This window comes from Scomber scombrus, chromosome 5, assembly GCF_963691925.1.
Source record: "Scomber scombrus chromosome 5, fScoSco1.1, whole genome shotgun sequence".
Taxonomy (NCBI): domain Eukaryota; kingdom Metazoa; phylum Chordata; class Actinopteri; order Scombriformes; family Scombridae; genus Scomber; species Scomber scombrus.
Genome location: NC_084974.1, coordinates 23,828,975 through 23,847,965, shown reverse-complemented (window position 1 = coordinate 23,847,965; position 18,991 = coordinate 23,828,975). Strand labels below are relative to the sequence as shown.

The 18,991-nt window shown below is 39.7% G+C and overlaps 1 protein-coding gene across 3 annotated transcripts in view; it reads right to left on the bottom strand.

The window, feature by feature from the left end:
* Positions 1 to 983: 983 nt before the first annotated feature.
* nova2 (NOVA alternative splicing regulator 2) overlaps positions 984 to 18,991 on the bottom strand; it is an 84,528-nt gene continuing 66,520 nt past the window's right edge. For all 3 annotated transcript variants that reach the window (XM_062418667.1, XM_062418666.1, XM_062418668.1), the window contains one exon: positions 984 to 2,006. In XM_062418667.1, coding sequence (XP_062274651.1) covers positions 984 to 2,006 — 1,023 coding nt within the window. The remainder of the gene's footprint in view (positions 2,007 to 18,991) is intronic.

The window sequence follows — 18,991 nt, the reverse complement described above, 5'->3', positions numbered from 1 at the left end:
GCCCCAGCTGATTCTCTCCAACCTGCACTCCTCTCCAATGTCACTTCACCCCTCCCTTCCTTCTCCTTATTCACCCAGAAAGTGGGGAGACGAGTGAGGTCATCGGCGGCAGCAGAATAATAAAAGGTGTTGGAGAGAGTCGCGGACATTTCTTCGCTCACACACCAGGCTGAAGTTTGCAGTCTTGCTCATTATAAAACCCTTGTAAAAGGGAGGGGGGCAGGGCAAGGGGGTAAGTAGTGAGGCGGGGACTTTTAGGGGGAAAGGAGGGGGTGGCGAGGGGCATATCAAAACTGTAAGAAAAACAAAAAACCCTATGGGGAGGGTGATGGGTATAGGCTGCAGGGAGGGGGAGGGAGGGGTAAGGGTTGTTTTCATGAAGGGGGGGGGTTTTGGGGTTGGGGGTTGGAGGGTTGTACCCTGTAAACACCAACCCTTCCCCCCTTTGCCGATGCCCTTCCCTCCCTCCCTCCTGCTCGCCGCGCCCCACCCCCCCCACCCCCTTTACTTCCTGTAGCCTCTCAGGCAGACGGCCTGTCTACATGGCATTCAGCTTTGTCCACACAATACACAAACAAACAAACAGACAGCTTAATTTACTAACAAAACAAAAAACGAACAGAAAAAAACAAACAAGAAAACAAAAAGAATAAAAAATCCCAAAAGGTCAAGACGTTAAGTAATAAAACCTTATTTACATTTTACACATTTTTTTCTTGGTTTTTCAGCGTGATAACTCGCTCCTCTCCCTCCTCGTCTTCTCAGCACATTTTTGCTTCGCGTCAAAACATTTTTTTTTTTAAAATAGAGAATACTGAAAACACGCAGAAGAAAACGGCGCGGACGATTCCTTCCGACATTCTTGCTCTCCTCTCCTTTTTTTTCCATTCTCACTCTCACTTTTTTTTTTTTCATACTCCTCCCCCAAGCCCCCACTCTTATTTTTCCCTCTTTTCCTCCTCGTTTCTCATTGGCTGTCAGGTTTAGCCCACCTTCTGTGGGTTGGTGGCGCGTACCCCTTGCTCGTAGGTGATTCGCTGACTGATCAGGTACTGTGCGGCCTGCGTGGCGGCCTGGGAACCCGTGATGGTCACCTTCCTGTTCCGAGTTCCCGGGATGAACTCGCCTTTCTTGGAGATCTGGATCCTGGCGCCGGTCAACTCCTGGTACTCCACTAGCGTCTTCCCGCCTTTCCCCAAGATGGCTCCAACTAGGTTTTCTGGCACGGCGATCTCAACCACTTCCTTTGCTCCTTCTGCTAGCTTCTCTGTGGCCAGTAGTGATGACGCCACCAGTGGTGATGCAGCACTTAAGTAGCCGTTGGTGGCTCCCGTAGCGGCAGCCAGGGATCCGAGGGAGAAGCCTCCAAGACTGGCTGCTGGGTGACCTGCGCTGGTGGATGCATCGCTGGCGTAGGATGCTAATAAGTTAGCTGCGGCAGCCGCTGCGGGGTTAGCATTAGCTGCTACAGCTGCTAGCACTCCTGAGGCTGCGGCGGGGTTCAGCCCCAGGCCCAGGGAGTTGGTGTTGTAGCCGTAGCTGGCCAGAGTGTTGAGGGCGGAGGTGATAGCGAGCAGGTCGTTGCCAGACAGGCTGGACATGGTGGTCGGGAAGGCTCCGACTCCAGCCAGGCCGGCCTGGCCGAGCAGAGAGGATGCTGTGGCCGCTGCGGCTGCTGCGGCGGCCGGCATGACCTCTGTGGAGTTGGCGTATGGGGAGCCGGTGGGGTTGGAGTTAGCGACGGGCCCTGTGATGTTGGAGTAGGAGATGTTGAGGCAAGAGGAGCTCTGAGGGTCCTCCTGGATCTTCTGGACAATGATCTCTACAGCTTTGCGGTTCTGCTCTGGCTCGCCACTGATGGTGACGACACGCTCCTGCAGGTTGATGCCCTCTGGCTTCTGGGATAGCTGAACCCACGCCCCGGACTGTTCCATCACTGCCTTGACTGTAGCACCGCCTTTACCAATGATCAGCCCTGCTGTGCTGTTGGGGACGATCAGCTTGGCCTGCATCGGAGGAACAGAAGAGAAACAAAGTTCATATGTTTTTGATCTGTATATTCTCATATTATAATCACAGAAAATCTACTTTAGCTGCACCTATGCATCATTTCAAACAGACAAATACAACAGAGAAGTGAACAAAATAAACAATTAAATCCAGTTAGTAATGAAGAGTAATAAATTGCTTTGAAAAATCAGCTAAATTCTAAAATACTGTAAATTTCAAGTTTTTTGGGGCCATAATCAAGAATGGACATTAACTGTAGGTTACTGTAATGTTTGATATTAAATACAGTATTTTCATTTTATTTATTAATGCTTGTTTAATTGTAATTTATTCTTTTCATTGATTATCCACCTTGCTGCTGTAATGCTATAAATTTCCTCATCGTGGGACTGATAAAGGATTATCTTATTTTATGTTACAGATAAATAAAAAAAAAGGAGTAGCAAAAGACTAAAAGGGGTTTTTGAACCTTTCTGGAAGGATTTACAAGTCAGTGTTAAAGATGTTTTCTACAGTGTACATATTAAACAGAGGGAGAGACAAAAGAGGGTAATGTCACACCTGTGATGTTACGGTTAAATGTGTGTGACAACAAACGCCTTTTGAATTCAAAAATCTGCAGTGCAACAAGGACATGGAGGAGAATTATGTGCACGTAACGTACACATCATTCAGCTTGAAAGTAGACTTTAAAGGCAAGGTCAGTGCTGAAAGGGAAGTGCTGTTCAGAGGTGTCCTCGAGAAGGATAGGAGACAAAAAAAAAAGCTAAAGAAGAGATGTTGGTATACAGAGGGAGCAAGATGGAAAGAGTTTCTGATGTAGTGTATATGCGTGTGTGTATCAGTGTTATAATGTCCTAAAGGAGAAAGAGAGCTGAGATCAGACATATAACATGAAACGCTGCACAATGACAACATCTCTACCACCTGAACACAACAATTAAAGAGAGTGTTTTTTTCTTTTCTTTTTTTCAATTGCTTGGTATATAATGTAAGAGAAGAGACAAAGTGTGAGTTGGTCATACGAACAGGAGACGAAGAGGTGGGGAGAGGTAAATGGAGTGGGAGGGAAGGATGGATATGAGAGAGAGAGAGAGAGAGAGAGAGAGAGAGAGAGAGAGAGAGAGAGAGAGAGAGAGAGAGAGGGAGAGGGAGAGAGAGAGAGAGAGAGAAAGAGGGAGGAATTCTAAAGAGGCTACTTTTGTGAAAAAAAAATAAATTGACTCCCAGGGGTCAGTGTTGCCATGGAAACACAGCTCCAGCATTCAAAGGGTAGTGAAAGAGAGTGAGGCGATGACACACACACACACACACACACACACACACACACACACACACACACACACACACACACACACACACACACACACACACACACACTCAGCATGTCCAAACACAGCACACAGTATTTCATGTTATTCCCATGTTCAAACATTGTGTTACAGTTATTATACAACTAAAAATATATATGCCATTTTCTTTGACATAATATTGACTTATTGGTGAATAAATCAGCATGAGGCACTTTAGCTTTTTTTGTTCCTTTTTTTTTAACATTACTTTATAGGAGATTTGATTCACAGTTCAGTACTTATAGGCCATTAATCCAAAGTGATTCTGATACAATATTTAATTCACACCACCATGCAATTAGAACAGTAACTAATTCTTCTTCTTTTTAAAAAAATATCTTTTTATATTGATAAATCTGACATTGTCATTTTTTACAGTTAAGCCATTGATGATTGTTGATGTCTTCAAGTTATTTGCTTTTATCTGATGAACTGTCTGAAATTTGAAGATGTTCAGTAATACAAATAAGTTAATAGTCATATTTGAGAATAATTCATTTTTGATAAATGAATGAAACACTAATTGACTTATTCTTCTTTTTAAATGTTAATTTAATCCAGCTCTCCAATGAGGGATCTTTAAATACCTGAATTAAGTCTAAAACATCCACAAATCGTGATACCTCTTAGTTATTTTGCTTTTTTCAAAATCTCATCAGACACCACTTACTTTCTTCAGATTGGTCACCACCATAAATATCTAATCCTAAAAATTGTATAATTCTGTCAATATCAGGACCACACAGACCTGATCAGGTCTAAATGACCCTGGTGTATGTAGGGTTCACTGACACAGGCATTGAGTGACGCATGGCTCCTCTCTCTGCAGCAGCACTGACCTCGATGCAAAATGAAAGCATCATTTCACCGAAAGGTGAGAGACTCTGTCAACACTGAAACTGCAGCAACCTGTCAGAGCAAAATCTGCTTCTTTGCTCTTCAGTGCAAACAAAAGGGTTGTTTTTTTGTCTTTCACAAACAAGGAGATATTACTGACTCCTGCTGCAGATTAGCCACCAAACAAATAAAAGTGTGTGTGTACGAGTGTCACACTTTCTCCTCTTCGCACTGATCTCGCTCGCTGCAGAGCAAACTCTAGACAAAAGTAACCGCCGCTATCTGTCTGCCTGAATGACAAATATTCATATTGAGAGCAGGAATAGAAGAGAGTGTGGGCTGGAGAAAACAGGAGGAGGTAGAGCTGAAGAGGATTTAAAAAAAAGAAAGACCTGGCCTTGATAAAGAAAAGAGGGACGATAAAATGAAAGAGACAGAGAGCGGAGGGGAGGGGGTGATTGATTCAGCAAACTGAGAGACAAGAGGTAGAGATGCACCTTTTACTTGTTTTTTTTGTTTTCTTTCTCTCCTCTGCAGAGACATTATGAGAGGAAAGGAAGAGAAAAAGAAAAATCCAAACAGAGAAAGAGAGAGAAAGAGCGAGGGATCAATTCAACATACAATGGAAATACACGAAGGCCACTGCAATTACCTTTCCCCCTTGTCTCACCCTCTCCTTCATCCCTTCCTCCCTCCCTCCCTCTATCTGTTTGCTGCAGATTTAAGCCGAACAACATCTGCACAGCGGCGGCTGCAGCCTTGATGCAGCGGCTTGCTGCCACGCTGCATTCCATGGCTCTCTCCCTCTCTCCACTCATTGCAGCTTTCCTGCGAGGCATCAGATGAATTTACATAGAAATAGAGAAATTAGCGAGAGGCAGGGCGCGAGGTGGGTGGGGGGGCGATAACATGAGCAACTTCAAACCTGCAGCAGTTGCATATTCACTTCTCACTGCTTTGAGCCTCTCTGTGGGATTAACAGGTGTGATTTTTTTTCTTTCTTTTTGTTCATTCATATTCTTATAATTTGGTGGGTTGTTACTGTGAAGCATGTACACAGTGAGGCTCCTTCAACACGTCTGTTAACGTCCCGCTGCCATCAGAGGCGCTGCCACAATCTGCTGTCCTGTGCAGATTAATGAGAAGAGCAGAGTGCTAACAAAGTGTGAACACTGCTGCGGCTCAATGACTATTTTCTATACAGCGCTCGTGATTGGCTCTTTGTTCAATTTATCTTTTATACTAAAACACTCTAATTTTCACCATATGGATAAGAGTGCTTCTGATACTGATGTGTATGATAACATGACAAACATCCGGACTATGTTCAACTGTTATGTGGAAACCAATATTTAATATTTGTAAAGCGACACCTTTAATAACTAATGTAATTCATTAATATGGAAACAAATGAAAACAAATACAGTATGATATCATCACTTGACCCTAAAAGCATGTGTGATTTTATTTTTTTTTCAGTCTGCAATGAGATCTTTAAAAATGCCAATCAAATGTGTAATTATACACCTAATCTTATTTCAGATTGACTGTTTTTAATCTTTAAATGTACTTTTTTAATTTCTACTTTTTTAAATGTATATTCGCCTCTCGCCAAATGTCTAGAGCAGGGGTGTCAAACAAATTTTAGCTCAGAGGCCACATACTTGATCTCAAGTGGGCCAGACCAGTAAAACCACTGCATAATAACCTATAAATAATATATAATATCTATTCATAACTTTACTATAATAAACCATCCACAGTTACACTGGTAAGATATATTGCTAAAATGTGCCCAAGCCCACTGAGGAAAAATGTGTCCTTCAAATCTGAATCACATTGCGAGTAAATTATCTCAAGTTGGAAGATCATAAGCTTCGACTGTGAACGGCGAGTGAAAATAAGCAAGAATAGTGGCACATTTTTATTGAAAAACTTGAATTACTTTTCAGCAATTATCATACAAGTTATCAAGACGTGGGCCAGATTGGTTACCACTTGTTAGGATGGTTTTGACACCCCTGCTCTAGAGGATAAGCAGTATGTAAAATAATATTTCATATTTTATTTAATTTTATCCTTTTCAGCAAAGCACTTTGCATTCTGTTTTAATACGAGCTCTTGATTACCTTCCTCACATTTAATAATGATGATTGAGATATCAGCATAAGGGATAGTTTACAGGAACGTGGCCTGTAATGAATTAATGATAATGGTGGCTATAAATAGTCGTACCTGCATAATGACGTCTGCTCTAACATTGACAACCTTGCCAATATTGCGTTGTTTTTTTTGTTTTTTAATTGACAGGTCTAACGAGTGATGGAACAGGCAGAGGATATCAATATGCAAACAGATCATGATGGATGTGTTAACGTCCATTTACGGCTCACTGCGGGAGCTGCAAACCGCAGACGTAACCTGATTGCTTGACGTATTGATGATAACATCCACCATCTTGTTTATCGCTCGCTCAAGATTTCATTCAAAAGACAAATTTTGCATATAAAAAAAAAAAACCTGGCACACCCTGGGTTTTTTTTCTGTTTGAGCGGCAACATTTTCAGTATGGTTGTTTTCAGCAGTGAGAAGATGAGCGGCGGAGGGTAGAAAAATACAGCTGAGGGATAAAAGAAAAAAAGTGACAGGCAGCTGAAGGAGGGGGGGCTGAAAAATATTTTTTACCCATGAACCCTTTCATCCTCTGCGCTCAAAACACTCTCAGGCACACACACACACACACACAGTGTTGGTGTAGAAGTGGGAGGATAAACAGTGGCGTACGCCGATGTCTGATCCCCTCCTGGCGCTAATGATCATATCTACCATCTTTATATCCAAGTGATTCTGTGCTAATGAGGTTCTCTATTTGCCTCCACCACTCCTCCGTCTGTTTCTTCTTTCTTCACGTTCCTCTCTTTTCTTTCCTTTCCATACTGTTTTTTTTCTCTCCTTCCATCTCATGTTTGCATATTTACAGGATTTAGACCTCACCTAGAATTTCATAATGCAGGCTGCTGCAGTCTTCCTGTCCATTTAAATCTTTCATTTCTTCTTTTTTTTTTTTTTTTTTTGCTTGCTATTCTCTCTGTTCAATAAACCGAACCTCTTCTTGCAAGGTCATACACGCACACACATACACGCCAACGAACACACACACACTAACACACACAATCCATTCTTAATCTGAAGGCCGTTTTAATGTTGAAATCATCATCTTCATCCCTTTTTTTTTTTTTTTTTTGCTGACGATTGTTGGTTCGGCTCGCCTCCTACCTACCCACAATCCTCTCTGCTCCCAGTACCTTTCTCCAGAGCTGCCACAAAGAAGAAGATTATGTGACAGTTGGCAGCATGCAGGCAGGCGCTCCTACAGTGACGGCTCTTTCATGTTTTTTTTTCCCCCTCTCAGCTGCTCTGGTTTAAGTTTCTTTTCCTCCATTTTTTTTTCATCTTTTATTTTTTTTCTCCTGAAACAGCTCCATATCTATTGGGAAGAAACTTTTCCAGAGAGGACAGGAGAGAGAGAGAGAGAGAGAGAGAGAGAGAGAGAGAGAGAGAGAGAGAGAGAGAGAGAGAGAGAGAGAGAGAGAGAGAGAGAGAAAGAGGGGGAGAGAGAGAGAGAGAGAGAGAGAGAGAGAGAGAGAGAGAGAGAGAGAGAGAGAGAGAGAGAGAGAGAGAGAGAGAGAGAGAGAGAGAGAGAGAGAGAGGAGGGCTTTGGCATCCATCCAGCTGCTGACTAGTACGTCCTGTTGCTGCAGCTGCTGGGCGAAGGGTCAAAGGTGAAAGCCAATCTCCTGTTCATGAATACACTCATGAAAAACAGTGTGAAGGAGCAGGGATGGGAAGATGCTGGCTTAGCAGATAAGTCTGAATCAATGTGAGCAACAGCAGAGTGGGGGCGATTTTATTTAGGGACAACTTGGAGCAAGTTCAGGATTTGAGTGTTTGGAGATTTATGGGGGCCAAAAAAAGTCAAAAACACTAACAGTTAATACTTTGAGTAAACTATCTTTAAGCTTTTTGCTGTGTTTATAACAAATAGAGACAAATGACATTTCTGTTGGAAAAGCCTCAAACAACATTAAGATAATTGCAGCCCACACATTTGGAGGTTTAACTGGCATTTTGTTGGGTTTACAATGTTTTCAGTGTGTATAAATGTCAAAAATTACTTTGGAGGAGTCAGGATCAACCTTTTATATAAACAAATTAAAATTGAAAATACAGCTCTGATCCCAGCCAGCAGCAGCAGCAGCAGCATCAGCATCAGCATCAGCATCATCATCATCATCATCATCATCATCATCATCATCATCATCATCATCATCATCATCACCTATGATTAAAAGTTGAATTCCTTGTATACATCTGTGCCCTTAAAGTTATCTTCTCCCTCTAACTACAACAACCTCCCTCCAGTATGCAGAGGCAGCTCTCACTCTTGTCTTAATAAACTTTCACTGTAGGAATGTCTATTTTAAACCCTCCTGTTGTTCTTGGGTCAGATTGATTGTTTAGATGAAAAAAATTCTTAAAAATCACATGGATGGTCCCATACTACTTTCTTTGCAGGTACAATCATCACTTTCACAATAATAATTTGTACTTATAAACAGTCGAACCAGACCGGGTCAAGTTTTTTGACCCCGGGAAGACAACAGGTGTGATTATGTGCTGCCATGCAAATATTTGAAATAATTTAAAAAACAGTATCTTGACTAGACTTTGACATAGAGCAATTTATCCATCAACAAATTTACTTAAAATAATTCATAATTTCTGCTTTTAAAAACAAAACAATTAGGTATAATTTCATTTAAATGAGGCTTATTCACCATAATTTCCCCCCCAAAAAAGTGTAAAGTTGGAGTGAAATTGGCTATAAAGGTCTAACACAGAACTGAGTGATGATTTAATATTTTATGCTTTATTAACAGTCAAACCAGTCAAAATTGACCCAGGAGGACAACATTTAATGGTTAAAATCACACTACTTATCATTTATTTTCATTCAATGCATGTTTATTATTATACATGCTAATATATTATGTGCAACCCAGTCTTCTCCAACAAAGACTGGGTAGGAAAGAATAAATAGAGGATTCACTTACAGAAAGGAAAACAGGATTAAACAATCAAACATAAAGCTGCTGCTGTTAGGGATGTGCTGGTATACTGTTATTACAATAAAAGAAACAGTCTGATGGTTATATTACCACCAACCATTTCCATTACCGTCATTAACCATGATTATTGCCATTTTCAGAGGAACATGCTGCGGCTCTCGTGTATTTATTAGCAGTTTTATTTGGATAAATCTCTAGAAAGTGTTTTTTTAACGAGGCAAACAGAGACACAGCAGGACCGCAGGAACTGTCTGTAAAGCTCAAGCTGCTGTGGCCACGTCCTGCTACGCTAACATTAGCCTCCTGAAATGCAGCTGTGGTTGGTGTGGTACAAGTGATCAACGGTGTGATGGATTTTTTTGGTTTATTTCACAACATTTAGCACCAAATACGAATCAGAGCATGCAAAGAATCTAACAGAAAGAGAGTCAGCTGTGCTTCAACTTTAAATAAAGCAACTTATTTTTATTGGTGGTGTTTTAAGTGTTTGAGGTAGTTAATTTGCAGGGTGCAGGACTGAAATGTACATTTTACTGTGCAGTTTGTTCAGTTTGATTAAATCCAAGGCGCTTAAGATATGAAGTAAGTTTACCATATAATAGTATTTCAGAAAAAAATGGAAAATTATCACAATAATAACATTTATCATGATGTTATTGGCCACAGATAACCACAACAATTTGATACCGGCACATCTTGCGCTACCACATAAGGAAGGCTTTAAGTTTTTTTGGATCTGTAGTCATGAAACAAAACTATATCTGACGTTTAATAAAAGGCCAAATGATTTGTTTGAACCCAACATGTGTTTCAAATCAGATCTGGTCAGCCACATCAAAGCAATGAAAACCGATATCCTTTAAGTCCCGGTGCTTATTATAACTCTATGAGACAAACGACCCTTACAACAGTGTGATTTGAGTGCTGATTGACACCGATTCAGTAAAGACCCCTCCCCCTGCTCACCTACGTTGCCTCAAACCTCATGTGCTCATTTTTCATTGTTTGTCATGCTGAGCGGCAACATTCACAACGGAAAAGAGGAGACAAAAGAACAGAAAGATGTAAATGCTGCGAGTGAAGTCTGTGTTTCTCAATCAATCCACGATAGCGAGTGTTGCCACCCTGTTGTTCTCAGCAGACTTACAGAGAGGATGATGGGTGCAAATGCTTCATCAAACAAAGTATATAAATCATTTTGTATATCTGTGAGTGTGTGTGTGTGTGTGTGTGTGTGTGTGTGTGTGTGTGTGTGTGTACGTGTTGCATAGACGAGTAAGCTAACAGGGTGTTGAGGTCACCTAAGTATGGAGACATGACAACAATGTCTCATTTAACAAACGAGGCTTTTGACAACCATGACAGCAGGCGCACACACACACACACACACACACACATGCACGCACGCACGCACACACGCACGCACACACACACACACACACACACACACACACACACACACACACACACACACACACACACACACACACACACACACACACACACACACACACCATAACCATAACCACTACTTGCCTAACCCTAATGTTAACCACTGACCACAATAATCAGCTTTTTACCAATTGAGAATGAAGCTTTTGTCCCCAGTTGGACAAACCATACTCTGTTAACTAGTGTTTAGTCTGAGAAGGGTCCCTGAAAGTACCATGAGACACACACACACACACGCATACACACGCACACACACATGCACACACACACAAACACACAGCATGGCGTAGTAGTTTATGAGGGTTTAATCTTGATACGCAGATGTATTAACTCTCAGCTTCAGCTCACTGCCTCTCTGGTTTTTCCCTCCTCTCTTTCTTCTGACTTGTCTGTATTCTCTTTTTTCTGAGTCACAAAATCTGAGCGTAAAAAAAAAATTCCTTCCTTTCCCTCAAAGCTTAAAGTGTTTTAATCTGTGAAGACATTATGCGACAAACAGAAAAACGAAATGCATTTGTTGAATAATTAATAGTGAGACTCAAAGAGATGATTCACTCTGAAACACTCTGCAGAGTTCTTTCTGAAACATCTGTCCTCTAAAACAAACTCTGAAATTGAAATGTTGGAGGGGCCTGTTTGCTGTCAGATTAGTTAAAAAATATGGCTGCCATGAGCTAAAATATAGAAAAAAGTACTAACATACAGTAACTATATGGGATTAAACCAGGGTTGAATTGTTGTTTTCTTTTGAGACTTTTGCTTGTGCATCCTCACATTTAGATATATATTTTAAAAATCCATGAACACATTTAACTTGCATGATTATTAAGATTATTTTTTAAGTCGCCTGTACTCAACTTTAAAAATCATCTGTGCATATTTGTGTCAATCAAATCTTTTTTATAAAAATCTGCTCTTCCAATTACAATCATTTATATGTATTCATCCCTTTTATTACATCAAAAAGGAGCACAATGGTTTAATCCCATACAAGTAAAATACTGTATTTCAAACTATTAAACTGACTAGACCTGTGCGACATTAACTGCTTGTTGTGTCCTCCCTTCTCTTTCCGTCTCTTATTGCTCCTTCATCCCTCCATCTTTATATTCTGTCCTTCCCTTCATCCTCTGTCTCTCACTATGTCATGGCTGTCACAGCAGTAATCATCGTCCGTCCTCTCATCCAAACTGTGTGGCGTTCCTTCCAGGTCACAAGGCCGTCTGTCAGTGTCTGTTGTCATTCGAGGCCGATGCAAACACACACACACACACACACACACACACACACACACACACACACACACACACACACACACACACACACACACACACACACACACACTCACACACACACACACACACACACACAAACACACACACACACACACACACACACACACACGCATGCATGCACACACCCAAATATAAACATGGATCCACAATATCAGCCATTGTCATGTGAATAATGTGCCTACAATCCTACATAAGTATGCACATAAACAAATAAATACACCAAACAACAGACGCATGCACCCCAGGGTGTACGTGCACACCTACACGGATACAAACAGACACACACAGCGAGTTGAGGACAGAGGACAACTGTTGAAGCTGCTGGAGTTTGAACTTTGAAGTCTTAAGCAGGGGGACTTTAGTTTAATCTGCCTCCTCCTGATCCATAGGCTTAGTCACCTCTCTCTCTCTCTCTCTCTCTCTCTCTCTCTCTCTCTCTCTCTCCGTTTGTCCCTCATCGCCCTGTCTATCTCCATCCGTCTGTGTCATCCCTCCTTTTTTTTCCATCCCTCCCCGTCTTTCTCCTTTCATTCTCTGGCCTGTACATGAGCGCAGAAACCCCCCTGGAGGATATAAATAACTGGAGAACAGAAAAGCCGGGGTACCGTGACTGACAGTCCGGTGACATAATGTTAACGTATGAACACACACATGCATACACAGTGCTCTAACATGCACACACGCAAAGATTTCTCCGCTTAACAAGGATTTTAGGATATTTTGCTTCCACTATGCAAATGACCCACACATGAACACACACTTATATATATAATATTAAACTGTTTACACACAGAGACACACACATGGGAAGAGTTAAGGCTAGTTTTTTATGTCCTTTTTGTTGCTTCTCGTCCTGTAATGCTGCAGTTTAAGTGGTCTGCCGAACAGATTTTCTCCTGAGAGCATTAAACTTGTCATCATAATGATGTAGATACACACACACGCACACACACACACGCACACACAGAGCATGAATTAGATCATTTTACCGCATGTCATTTTCTTCCATGAATAGATTTAATATATAGGGGTAACAACACCCCTATTTGGCATTTATACGCAGTAACATAAACACTTAATAAAGGGTTAATAAAACTCTATAATTCAGTTATACATTTTTTTATTCATGCATATGTCATCAATTAAAACTACAAAGCATCAATAGTTGTTATATGAGCATATAATGAATGATTGATAACACAGCATAATGCAGCTGTAATCATATTTAATATTTAATGATTATGAGCATTAAAGATAGCTCATATTGTATTATAAAGTATTTAAAAAATACTTATACACACTTGCTAAACATTCACAGGTGGGTTTGAAATTGTGTATGTGGTGAAAAAATAATAAAAACATGCTGTGCTCAAAGTTTTTTTTTTTGTTTTACCTCCAACATAATTCAAGAAGATTTCTCCCTGAGCTTTTAGCTGCGTCTCATGGGCTTCATCAGCCGGTGGAATTTGCTCATGAGAGTGAAGAAGAATTTACAAATAAATGACTAACTAATTAATAGATATAATTAAAAGAAAAAAAAGAAAAGAAACATAATTGTATCTTTCTGTTTGCAACAGCTTTTTATTAAATCACAATTTTAGCGTTAATATCTTATATTGCACTGTAACTTTTTATTCTACTGTTTTTATCTGTCTTACTCGATTTTAGCTTAATTCTATTTCCAATTTAACACTTTTAATCATATATATATAAATGTATTTTTTATTTTGCCGTGTTTTGCTTTTATATTCTGTCTCGATGCATTTTATGTTTTATGTAAAGCACTTTGAATTGCCTTGTTAATGAAATGTGCTATGTAAATACATTTGCCTTGCCTTATCTATCCATATATTTGATATACTTATAAAATATGTATTTAGATTTTATATGATTATAAAATGTGAGCTGCTTATACATCAGTTACAGATACGATTAAACAGGCGTTGTAAACCATCTACACTGCTCAAAAATACAACTGATTGAAGAATTATAATGTTCCTGATGTGTAAGTGAAACTTAATTTGTCACATCAGGCTCTGAATCAGTCACCATTAAAACATTGTGTAAATTTCTTTTGCACAGCTCGACACTCTGCTGCATGGCTCCATCATTACATGCATGACATGCAGCCAAGATTGGTTCAAACCCACAAAACTTTCATGGAGGGCCCAAAGTTTCCAAAGATACCAAACATGTCTGACTGTGCGTTGACGTTCGATGCACTCTGAATATTTCCATTTAGTGCACGGTATAAGTGCGGCAATAAAAAATCTGGATATGAATTTAGTTTTTAGTGAATATACGTCATGCGCTGGAACTTGAAGCGAAGTCTTGGAACAAGAGGATGCAGAGTCTACAGATGTGATTGGATATCTGGGCGAGATTTTGTGAAATTTCGAGAGTTGAAAATTGTCAAATAATCTGTTACATAATACAATATTCTTCCTTCTTCTTCCTTTTTGCTCACCTTTTATTACCTTCTGTCCTTTCCCTCTCTCCTGCTGAAACAAACATTTCAAACATAAATCTCTCCCTGCATGTTTATCACACCTGCTAATTTTTTCTCTTCACACAGATGTCTTAAATAAATAATACAAAACAACGGGGGAAAAAAGAAAGAAGGGAAGAAGGAAAAATAATAGACTAAACAGAAGGAAAGGAGGACAGACAGCAAGATGGACACTACAAGACATCACATCTGAACTCCACTTCATTTGCGTTAAACAGAGCAGTAAACTCTGACTTACCGCCAAGATATTGTAACGCATGCACTAAATCATCAGTGTTTTGGATCAGATAGGAGACAGAGGGGAGTGTGTGTGTATTATTCTGCTATGTCAGCACAAAAGCAGAGACTGTAGATTACTGACAGGGGAGAAAAAAAAGATAAAACGTTACGTAAGAAGCCAAGAAAGCAACATACTGTAAAAGAGACTACTGAGGAGTGTAAAAACCCTGATTACAAGTCAACAGAATACAATAGACGTATTGTCAGAGCTCATTAGTTTGGCTGCTGCTTTTAGATTTATGTCACTGTTGTGTGAATATATACTCATTAAATTAAATAAAGTCTCTCAGCCCCAATAAAAAGTCTCATTCATTCATGCATGCGTTCATTAATTCACTCATAAGGATCAGTTCCATCTCTTTTTTTGACTTTTTAATAGATCGAATCCTTGTTTTTTGTTTTTTTTTAGTTGTTTAATTTTTTTTTTTAGCAAACTTTCTTCAATTGAAATAACAGACGTATCCAGCAGCTGAATCATTGACTATATAAATATGGATGTCATGACAGCTCTCCCAAAAGTGAAGCCAAAACATCTCAATCGCCCCCTGGTGACTGGCTGTACAGGTCATAAATCCCGCCCCCTGCATGTTAGCAGATGGGACATGACCCAAACTGAAAAAATCAAAAATCAAAGTTCACATCAAATAAGCTTTTCCCACAGTTGATTTCTGTCATTTTAGGTTGTTCTTATCACACTGATGTTTGTCCAAGTGCTTGATTTACTGAAAAGTTTATTTTTAATTAGTTATTTGATTAAATAAAAAGGGTGGCATCATGATTGACAGTTGTGACAGTCGCTGAGACTCTGGCTCCAAATGATGTCACACAAGCAAATTGGCCGCTGCCAGAAAGGAGGTATTTTGGCTTCATTTTTGTACAGTGGCAGGAAGTGTCCATATTTATATAAAGTCAATGAGCTGAATATATGCTAATTCAACTAATTAATACCATAACTAAGTTGAAAAAAGGCCCAAATTTAAAAATGGCTGTCTGATAGATTGTTAAACTATTCATATTTTGGCTGAAACTGAATTATTTCTATCTTTCCATCAACGTGTAGAGTCTTACACTCCCATCTCTTCTTCATCTGACATTAAGCGAGCCAGACTCCATGTTTTTCTGACATTTATGGTGAACTTCCTTTGGAGAGAGGCAATAACAGGAAGTAGGAAACAGGTGTTCGTGCCAGGGGTGAAAGGTCACAGGAAATGGCCATAGGAAGTGGATGAAGGGAGCGGCCAGGAAAATGACCAGACTTCAGTCAGTGTGTGTAAATGTTAGTGTGTGTTTGTGTGTGTGTGTGTGTGTGTGTGTGTGTGTGTGTGTTCGCCATTAAGCATTGTTGTCATTACAGCTAAACAATGTCAAAGTGTGCTGCAGTGTTCAGTCTGAATAAAGGCTGGAGTGGGCCGGCCGTGGCCAAAAATAGCCTCAGAATAATACCACAGCGAAACCGCAGGCCATTTACAGCTGATCTCACAAGGGACGCAGTTCCTGCTCCGCAGCTCACTTTGAAACACCGTAATGCAACAATAACCGTGGCGAGAGCATGTTTTTACTGCCAATATGAATACAATATTGATGCGGTAAGTAGGTGATGCTTCACCACATTACACATAAACACAGTACGGGAGGTCTCCAGGGTGTTTTACCTCAAGATCGCTCATGTTTATGTGCTGCCTGGAAAGTGAATATTAGAGTAAAAAAAACACATGGTAAACCAAAACTGAGACATGGTGTATTTAATAAGCTGTGTTCATATACTTATAACTAAATTGTTTTCCTAATTATATTGTGTGAGCAAACATCCCTGCCTGGATTAAGTTTTTCTCAGATCAATGAAGTGCTTCATTTGTATATGGAAATAAAGTTACAGGGAGGAAGTCAGAGTGCATTATGGGCGATGCAAGATTCCTGAGTCCTCTGTGTGTGTTTAGGTTTAGGCAACAAAAGCACTTTGTTTAAAACTTGTGAAAGATTGTGACCTTAATGTTGATAAACATGCTGTGCTTCAAGTCACTGCATTTAAAAACATATTATTTGTGTTATTGAGAACACAATCTGCCAGTATCTAAACATAACTAGTTTTTAGATATTTTGGTGAAACAAAAAGTAACATTTCACTTACACATTTAGTATCAACATGACTGCAATTTGCCAAATACATTTTTTAACAACATGTTCTCGTTATGTTGACAGAAAGCATAATTCAGCCAGCATTACGTTTCCAGAAAAACTCATTTTCTATTACAATTTAATCGTATATGAGCATAATTTATAGGTGACAGATCTGAGCATCACAGGTTATAATTTAGTTTGTTTGCTCTCTTGTCAGTCATTTTAACCTGAAAATTTAAATTTCGGCAACATGATGGCGATACATCAGTCAAGGCAAAACGCTAAAATCTTTTCATGGAAAAGTAGTCTTGAAAATTAGACATATTATAAGGAATATAACTATACTGTAATCTATAGAGAAAAATACATATTTTTAGAGTCTGTCAGAGAAACTGTATCTGAAAGAATTTCCACATTGGCTTCAATGTTTAGAGACAAATACTGCAAAGTGGCCTAACATACACAAACTATACCCCAGTTAGTGAATATTTTATTTACATTTATTACATTTTTATTGTATCTGCCACTAATTATAATAGCATTAAATAACTACATTGAGCAACAAATTATAAAGTCTAATAACTAGTTTACATTTTGTCCCTTGCTGGCTTCAGTAGATTTTTAAAAGCACATGCTGGCCTTTTCTAAACTGTGATTATCTAAATTTAAAAGGTGACATTACAACGTGCAGCAGTGTAAACACAAGAGGTGTGATGGTGTTTTACAAGAGTGTGCGCTTAGTGGGTGAACAAAAAGCAAACGCTGAATAATAAAAGTAATAAAACGGCTCTATAAATTCTCTTCAACTATATGTCATGTCCGAGCTCATTAAGGTCGGTAAAAGAATGTATCCAGCTCATAAATCATCTCTTTAGCTCGCCTGTTGCCCCGTCATGTGGCCCTGAAGTGTGATGTGTCGTCTGTCTATGTCGTTGCTGCTCTGTTGTTTTTTTTTGTCTTTCTATCAGCAGCTGCTTCTTCCCAGCGAGGCTCTCCGTCACTCCGCAGCTGTCGGCTAACAAGAGTTCAGAACTGCTTCCAGCTTTCAGTCACCCACTCAGCTGGACAGAGTCTTGTTTTTGGCATCTGTTTGTCCTCTATCTATCTTTTATGTCATCTCTGTTTCTCCCTCTTCCTCTCAGTCGCTCGTTCCAACTCTCTTCCTCCTTTTTTCACAACATCACAAACACCCTTCAAACATCTCTCTCTCTCTCTCTCTCTCTCCTACCCTCTTTTTGTCTCTCTCGGGTTCACCAGTCATGCCAGCAGCACATGCTACAACAGCCGCACTCATGACAAGAATAATTAGATGAAGAAATTGTATCCACAACCTGAAATAGACATCAGCGACTGCACTGCGCCGGACACTAATTCATCAGTTAGAAGTGTGTTGGTAAATGTGTGTGTATTCAGATGAGATCCATTCGTCACAGTGAGTTTGACAGTGTTTCCACATCTGACAGCAATGCTTTTAAAAGCCTGTGAGGACACTGGAGGCTCGACCACTACTTCTCAGCTTACTAATAGTCCACTGACCTTAAGTGTGTGTGAGTGTGTTGAACCATGACCCACAGGAGCCAAAAATCCAGATATCTCAGCCTCTGCTACATTAATATTGAATTGTTTTAAAATCTGACTCTCACAAATCCCCAAAGTCATGAAAGTGCAATGCTTAATTTGATGCAATACCCCTTTAAGTAGAAATAGTTTAAAACTGAAGGAGCTCCTTCCATTTAAAATCATTGCAACACATTTGACAACACAAGATAAATTGCTGTGCTGCTGCATGTAGCAAGAAAACAAGCGTGTGTCTACTTTTTTACAGATTTAACTGTAGTTTCTATTAAAGTTTATATCATTAAAAGTGTTCATAATTAGTCCTTCACACCAAATGTTCACATTTATATTAACTTTATAGAGCAAGAAAAACATGATGCTTTCTTTAGCTGTGTGATTTGATATTTGTGGGTCTTTTTTTTTTTTTTTTTTTTTTACATATTTCTCTACAGT